The 8,719-nt window shown below is 42.7% G+C and overlaps 1 protein-coding gene across 1 annotated transcript; it reads left to right on the forward strand.

Moving 5' to 3' along the window:
- The first annotated feature begins 259 nt into the window (after window positions 1-259).
- Window positions 260-7,257, forward strand: LOC140188774 (immunoglobulin lambda-1 light chain-like). Its single transcript, XM_072245400.1, has 3 exons — window positions 260-364; window positions 500-844; window positions 6,816-7,257. Exons 1-3 carry the CDS (start codon window positions 316-318, stop codon window positions 7,136-7,138), a joined length of 717 nt encoding a protein of 238 aa, XP_072101501.1. The 5' UTR covers window positions 260-315; the 3' UTR covers window positions 7,139-7,257.
- The last annotated feature ends 1,462 nt before the right edge of the window (window positions 7,258-8,719 follow it).

Below are 8,719 nucleotides of genomic sequence, written 5' to 3' on the forward strand. Positions count from 1 at the left end.
AATTACGAAAATTTACAAATTTCAATTGATAACGAAGAGGACGGTTAATATTGTTCAATTTCTATTTATACTTAATAAAACATTAACGCATGTGACGATACAAAATTCATAAGCAAGTCTGTATCTGCCGAATATACGAGGAATAGTTTAACTCAGCATGCATCTGGCAACTTCTGATTGGAGTCAAGGAACATTCCGATTTGGCTGATTTGCATAAATAGACCGACACATGACGCCTCGTCACCCGATTTATAAGTGGGCTGGGGAAACATCTGAGAAGCGGTCGCCTGTCGGAGCTCCAGTCATCTAACAGCAATGTCTTACTGGATGCGTGTTTTCAGTGCGCTGGTGCTTTGCGCAGTTCGTGAGTATTTTACTTTCATCAGCGGCAGATATCTTGTCAGCACTATTCCATGGGTAGTCGTTACCACAGTTTACTACGTATCAGTACTGTAAGTGGACTTTATTGTTTTCTCTGATCTTCGTCTTTTTTTTTCAGATTCAAACGCGGAAATCACAGTAAACCAGCCACCTTCAAAGTCCACCTCTCTGGGTCAGAACGTTCAAATCACCTGTACCATGTCTGGCGCCAGTTTAGGTAGCGACAATGTGTACTGGTACCGGCAGATTCCTGGAAAGATTCCCCAGCTTCTGATATACTATTGGTCCGGTAGTAGTATTTACAAAGGCCCGGGAATTCCAGACCGTTTCTCCGGCTCTGTGTCGGGCAACACTGCGACATTCACAATACCTAACGTTCAACCGGAGGACGCTGCGGATTATTACTGTGCCATGTGGAAAAACGGCTTATTCTTCGGCAAAGGAACGAGGCTGAGTATTGGAAGTAAGTAAAATACTGTTTCTTCATGCAAGATTGCTCCTAGTTCTTGTTTACAAAGATAAATAATAAACATGATTATTGACTAACACTCAAACAAGAGAACATTTGCAGATGCTGGAAATCCAAGCAACACATACAAAATGCTGGAGGAACTCAATATTAGGCAATATTTATGGAAAAAAGTACTGTCGACGTTTCGGGCTGAGATCCTGCCGAAGGGTCTCGGCCCGAAACGTCGACTGTACTTTTTCCAATTGATGCTGTCTGACTTGCTGAGTTCCTCCAGCATTTTGTTTGTATCTATTGACTGAAAATGATTTTTCATACAATTTAGTTTTTCAAAAACCCAACTCTTCAGATGTCTCCCTCATCCCAAGGGCCATTTATGTTTATATCCTAGAAATTAGTATTTCGGAATCGAAACTTGGATAAGAATTTGGTTAGGCAGGTAGAACGCTTCAAGGTTTATCCATTTTAATTGAGTTCGGGTGCTGTTCTAGAAGTTGAGTGCTTCGAATTTAGGTCGATGTCTGAGCATGAAAAACTGCAGCAAACAGGTTCTAAAAATGTTGAACACTCGCGAAACACAATAATATGTTAAGTATCTAAATAATCCGATTCGAGCTAATTATTGATCGTCGTTATCGACTGTTCTTATGGTAAATTAATCAGCTCGGCATGAATCGTGACGAACCACTGGATTCTTAAAAACATATTATGTGGTTTAATTTTATGCCTCTGAAATGGCGTTCACGGCGCAGGTGAAGTGGGCATGAAAAAATGCAAATTTTGGAAATCTAAAAAGCAATGGGCCAGAAGGCAGGATGGATTGGTGAAAAGAGTAACTACGTTAATATTTCAGGTCGAACTCCCTTCGGCTGTGTGTATATGGATACACGGTATTAGTTGTCAGCCCCTATTTTCTCGTAATATGCTTGCTGCACTATACCGAATTCATTTCCGTGTTGATAACTTGTTGATACCTTGTTGCACAGCTACAGATTGGCAGGTATGATATTGTGGCCATCACTGAGACCTGGCTAAAGGATGCATGTCTCTGGGAGCTGAACGTCCAAGGATACACTGTGTATCGGAAGGATAGGAAGGTAGGCAGAGGGGGAGGCGTGGCTTTATTGGTAAGAAATGATATTAAATCATTAGAAAGAGGTGATATAGGATCGGAAGGTGCAGAATATTTATGGGTTGAGCTAAGGAATAGCAGAGGTAAAAGGACACTGATGGCAGTTATTTATAGGCCTCCAAACAGCTGCAGGGATGTGGACTACAAATTACAACTGGAAATAGAAAAGGCTTGTCAGAAGGGCAGTGTTATGATAATTGTGGGGGATTTTAACATGCGAGTAGATTGGAAAAATCAGGTCGGCACTGGATCTCAAGAGAGAGAATTTCTAGAATGTCTGCGAGATGGCTTTTTAGAACAGCTTGTTGTTGAGCCCACTAGGGGATCGGCTATACTGGATTGGGTATTGTGTAATGAACCGGAGGTGATTGGAGAGATTGAGGTGAAGAGAACCCTTAGGAGGCAGTGATCATAACATGATTGAGTTCACTGTGAAATTAGAAAAAGAGAAGCCGAAATCTGATGTGTCGGTGTTTCAGTGGAGTAAAGGAAACTACAGTGGCATGAGAGAGGAACTGGCCAAAGTTGACTGGAAAGAGACACTGGCGGGAAAGACGGCAGAGCAGCAGTGGCTGGAGTTTATGCGAGAAATGAGGAATGTGCAAGACAGGTATATTCCAAAAAAGAAGAAATTTTCGAGTGGAAAAAGGATGCAACCATGGTTGACAAGAGAAGTCAAAGCCAAAGTTAAAGCTAAGGAGAGGGCATACGAGGAAGCAAAAAATAGTGGGAAGACAGAGGATTGGGAAGTCTTTAAAACCTTACAAAAGGAAACCAAGAAGGTCATTAAGAGAGAAAAGATTAACTATGAAAGGAAACTAGCAAATAATATCGAAGAGGATACTAAAAGCTTTTTCAGGTATATAAGGAGTAAAAGACAGGTGAGAGTAGATATAGGACCGATAGAAAATGATACTGGAGAAAATTGTAATGGGAAATGAGGAGATGGCAGAGGAACTGAACAAGTATTTTGCATCAGTCTTCACTAAGGAAGACAGCAGGATACCGGACACTCAAGGGTGGCAGGGAAGAGAAGCGTGCGCAGTCACAATTACGACAGAGAAAGTACTCAGGAAGCTGAATAGGCTAAAGGTCGATAGATCTCCTGGACCAGATGGAATGCACCCTCGTGTTCTGAAGGAAGTAGCTGTGGAGATTGCGGAGGCATTAGTGATGATCTTTCAAAAGTCGATAGATTCTGGCATGGTTCCGGATGACTGGAAGATTGCAAATGTCACCCCGCTATTTAAGAAGGGGGCAAGGAAGCAAAAAGAAAATTATAGACCTGTTAGCTTGACGTCAGTAGTTGGGAAGTTGTTGGAGTCAATTGTCAAGGATGAGGTTACAGAGTACCTGGAGGCATATGACAAGATAGGCAGAACTCAGCATGGATTCCTTAAAGAAAAATCCTGCCTGACAAACCTATTACAATTTTTTGAGGAAATTACCAGTAGGCTAGACAAGGGAGATGCAGTGGATGTTGTATATTTGGATTTTCAGAAGGCCTTTGACAAGGTGCCACACATGAGGCTGCTTAACAAGATAAGAGCCCATGGAATTACAGGAAAGTTACATACATGGATAGAGCGTTGGCTGATTGGCAGGAAACAGAGAGTGGGAATAAAGGGATCCTATTCTGGTTGGCTGCCGGTTACCAGTGGTGTTCCACAGGGATCAGAGTTGGGGCCGCTTCTTTTTACATTGTACATCAACGATTTGGATTATGGAATAGAGGGCTTTGTGGCTAAGTTTGCTGACGATACGAAGATAGGTGGAGGGGCCAGTAGTGCTGAGGAAACGGAGAGTCTGCAGAGAGACTTGGATAGATTGGAAGAATGGGCAGAGAAGTGGCAAATGAAGTAAAATGTTGGAAAGTGTATGGTTATGCACTTTGGCTGAAAAAATAAACGGGCAGACTATTATTTAAATGGGGAAAGAATTCAAAGTTCTGAGATGCAACGGGACTTGGGAGTCCTCGTACAGGATTCCCTTAAAGTTAACCTCCAGGTTGAGTCGGTAGTGAAGAAGGCGAATGCAATGTTGGCATTCATTTCTAGAGGAATAGAGTATAGGAGCAGGGATGTGATGTTGAGGCTCTATAAGGCGCTGGTGAGACCTCACTTGGAGTACTGCGGGCAGTTTTGGTCTCCTTATTTAAGAAAGGATGTGCTGACGTTGGAGAGGGTACAGAGAAGATTCACTAGAATGATTCCGGGAATGAGAGGGCTAACATATTAGGAACGTTTGTCCGCTCTTGGACGGTATTCCTTGGAGTTTAGAAGAATGAGGGGAGACCTCATAGAAACATTTCGAATGTTAAAAGGCATGGACAGAGTGGATGTGGCAAAGTTGTTTCCCATGATGGGGGAGTCTAGTACGAGAAGGCATGACTTCAGGATTGAAGGGCGCCCTTTCAGAACAGAAATGTAAAGAAATTTTTTTAGTCAGAGGGTGGTGAATCTATGGAATTTGTTGCCACGGGCAGCAGTGGAGGCCAAGTCATTGGGTGTATTTAAGGCAGAGATTGATAGGTATCTGAGTAGCCAGGGCATCAAAGGTTATTGTGAGAAGGTGGGGCAGTGGGACTAAATAGGATAAAATGGATCAGCTCATGATAAAATGGCGGAGCAGACTCGATGGGCCGAATAGCCTACTTTTGCTCCTTTGTCTTATGGTCTTATGGATATATATTTCCGGGAAGAGCCGTCTTCGCAAAATTCGTTATTACATGTACGTCGTGGTGATTCGTTATTACATGTACGTCCTGGTGATTCTCGGGTTTGTAGTTAGTTTTAATCCACTCATCCAGACGGAACAATCCAAATGGAAAGTTCTTGTGCTGCAAGACTTATAGAAGGGTGCCTTAAACCCAGCCGCATTTGACATTCTGATTCTGAAGTACAGGGTGCACCTGCAGCGCACAAGCCAGCTGACTTTATAAAATCTCATGATTTAATTGGAATTGAAAAATAATTATTTTCTAGTGAGATATTGAAGAAAAGCGACCAATTTCTAACAAGAAGAAAGACAGCGAAGACTCGAACACATCAATTATGGCCGCATTATCAGAGTACTCCGTTTCACGGGCTGTTATTACGGTGGGATTCCCTGAGATGTCGCCTGCTCTGTCCATCCCGTTGCTTCGTCTGTTTAATGGAACTGAGTTAAAACTTCGGTTGAAGGCATTTAGCGGCTTCATTAAATTGTCAAATTCCATGGAAATGCTTTCTCACTTTGACGTGTCAGAACCGAATCTTATTCTCATTGCTCTCTGATAAAGACAGACTTGCCGGCAATAAAACCCTAAGTCGACCGGACTTTAAAGTTACTAAAGTTATGGCTCCCATAATGAAACCCCTTGTTTCTTATCTTTTCAACCAATTCACTAATTCCGTCTGTTTGTCTCTCTGTCGTCTGTCTGTCTATCTATCTATCTATCTATCTATCATTTTCGAACATGAATTCCGTGACGGGGTCATTTTCCGTGCTTACCTTCAATCCTTAATCTCCTGGTGATCGCTGTCTGCTTAATCCGAATATAGAAATAAACTTGTAACGGTTAAATGACTATTGAGTTAGGATAGTCTGTTGAATTAGTCAATAACTACACTCTAAGTTTTTTTGTGAATTATGGAGTGAAATATCCATAGTTGGTAGACTCTCAGCTGGTGACGAGTGAGATACAGAAACTAGTGGAATAGTGCCACAGCAAAAACCTGGCACTCAACGTCAGGAAGACGAAAGAGCTAACTGTGGACTTCAGGAAGGGTAAGACGAAGGAATGCTTACCAATCCTCATAGAGGGATTAGAAGTGGAGAGAGTGAGCAGCTTCAAGTTCCTAGGTGTCAAGATCTCTCATGATCCAACCTGGTCCCAGCATATTGATGTAGTCATAAAGAATGCAACACAGCGGCTATACTTTATTGGGAGTTTGAAGCGATTTGGTATGTCAACAAATAGACTCAATAACTTCTTTAGTTGTACCGTGGAGAGCATTCTGACGGGCTGCATCAATGTCTGGTGTGGCGGGGCTACCGCACAGGACTAAAAGAAGCTGCAGAAGGTTGTAAATCCAGTCAGCTACATCTTGAGCACTAGCCTATAAAGTACCCAGGATATCTTTAGGGAGCGGTGTCTCAGAAAGGCAGCGTACATTATTAAAGACCTCCAGCACCCATCAGGTAGGAGATACAGAAACCTGAAGGCACACACTCAGCGATTCAGGAACAACTTCTTCCCCTCTGCCAAATGGACTTTGAAGCTTTGGACACTACCTCACTTTTTAAAAAAATATATAGTATTTCTGTTTTTGCACATTTTTAAATAATCTATTCTATACTGTATACGTAATTGATTTACTTGCTTATTTATTATAATGTTTTATTTTATTTATTATTATTGTTTTTTCTCTCTCTGCCAGATTATGTATTGCATTGAACTGCTGCTGCTAAGTTGATAAATTTCACGTCACATGCTGGTGATAATAAACCTGATTCTGATTCTGATTCCGAAATGAAATCAGTTCCGGAAGAGCAAATAACAGAAACAACATGTAAAAAATGCTCAGCAGGAGTTCTAAACCAGTTTGCACTGTCACCTTTTGAAAAACAATCGCAGAATCGCAGACTCCGTTTCTTCTCATTCCACCACAACCCCGCCATACAATAGCTACATCGGTTCTGACGAAGATTCTTGTTCAAAGCAGTTATACCCCTTTCTGGTTATCGAATTGAACATATCAGTACGAAACGAAATGTATTTTGAATTGAGATGATGCTTTGGCTGAAGAAGTTTACTATTTTTACTAATTCTTGATGTTTTATTATAAACAGATCCCTGTCTCCCCACTGTCTCTTTACTTCCACCTTCAGCGGTGGAGGTCACGGCTAAGGGTACAGCGACCCTGGTGTGTTTAGTGAGCGGGTTTAATCCCGGCAGAGTGGACATTGAGTGGACTGTCGACGGCAGTAAGAGAAAGAATGGAATTCAGACCAGTCCGATCCAGCAAGAGACAGACAACACGTTCAGTGCGAGCAGCTACCTGACTCTGCCAACCTCAGACTGGAACTCACACGAGCTTTTCTCCTGCGTGGTTAAACACGAGGCTCAGGCAAAGCCTGTCACGGCAAACATTGCGAGATCCAGCTGTATTTGATACCTGAAACTTGTAAGCTGTGCCGACGAAGTTTGGTTATCACTTTTTGTTCCTTTCACGTGGCAAAGAGGTAGAAATGTGTTAGATTCCGAATTTTAATAAAGAAGTTAAAACCTTGATTTTTATGACTTGCTCACCATAAATTCAGTTGACAGGTTGTTGAATTTGATCAACGCCTCAAGTTGGAACAATCTATCTTTTGTGCATTCAGTAACGGTAACCATAGACAAGGAAATTGACATTATACCCTATATAGTCTTTGTAGCCGTTGAATAAAATTATTGAATTAATGCATTTCAATTGCTTTATTCCTGATCCATATGATGCTGACCCGAGATGTCTTGTGTTTCCTCATAGATTTTCGCTATACACGTTTTCGTTTGCTTTTGATCATGCATCAGAATTGTACAATAGGTTCGAGGTAACACGAAGAATAGGTTAGAGTCCTTACACTTCCTCCTTCACCACCATTCAGGGCCCCAGACAATCCTCCTAGCTGAGGCGACACTTCACCTGTGAGTCAGCTGGAGTGATATACTGTGTCCGGTGCTCCCAATGAGGCCTTCTATATATTGGCGAGACACGACGAAGACTGGGAGAACGTTTCGCTGAACACCTACGCTCTGTCCGCCAGAGAAAGCAGGATCTCCCAGTGGCCACAGATTTTAATTCCTCGACCCATTCCATTCTGATATGTCTATCCACGGCCTCCTCTACTGTAAAGATGAAGCCACACTCAGGTTGGAGGAACAACACCTTATATTCCGTCTGGGTAGCCTCCAACCTGAAGGCATGAACATTGACTTTTCAAACTTCCGCTAATGCCCCACCTCCCCCTCGTACCCCATCCGTTATTCATTTATTTATATACACACATTCTTTTTCTTTCTCTGTCCTTTTTCTCCCTCTGTCCTTCTCACTATACCCCTTGCCCATACTCCCCATACTCTGGGCTCCCCGCCCCTTTTTCTTTTTCTCAAGGCCTCCTGTCCCATGATCCTCTCATATCTCTTTTGCCAATCAACTGTCCAGCTCTTGACTCCATCCCTCCCACTCCTGTCTTCTCTTATCATTTCGGATCTCACCCTCCCCCACCAACTTGCAAATCTCTTACTAGCTCTTCGTTTAGTTAGTCCTGACGAAGGGTCTCGGCCCGAAACGTCGACTGTACCTCTTCCTAGAGATGCTGCCTGGCCTGCTGCGTTCACCAGCAACTTTTATGCGTGTTGCTTGAAATTCCAGCATCTGCAGATTTCTTCGTGTTATCGGGTTGTCAGGTAGACCAGCACGCTCTGCGGGAACTGGGAGAGTGAAGTAAATGCAGTTGTTAAAACTTAGAAAGGAGGGTTTCCATTAGACGGACACAGCATGGATTCAGAAAGGGCAGGTCCTGTTTGACAAGCTTACTGGAGTTCTTTGAGGACATAATGAGTGCAGTGGACAGAGGGGAACAGGTGGCTGTCGTACACTTGGAATTCCAGAAAGCGTTTGATAAGGTGATGCTCAAGAGAGTTTTAAATAAGATTCGGATACGTGGAGTTGGAGGAAGTATATTGGCATGGATAGTGGATTGGATAACCA

Source organism: Mobula birostris, chromosome 2 (genome assembly GCF_030028105.1).
Source record: "Mobula birostris isolate sMobBir1 chromosome 2, sMobBir1.hap1, whole genome shotgun sequence".
Lineage (NCBI taxonomy): Eukaryota > Metazoa > Chordata > Chondrichthyes > Myliobatiformes > Myliobatidae > Mobula > Mobula birostris.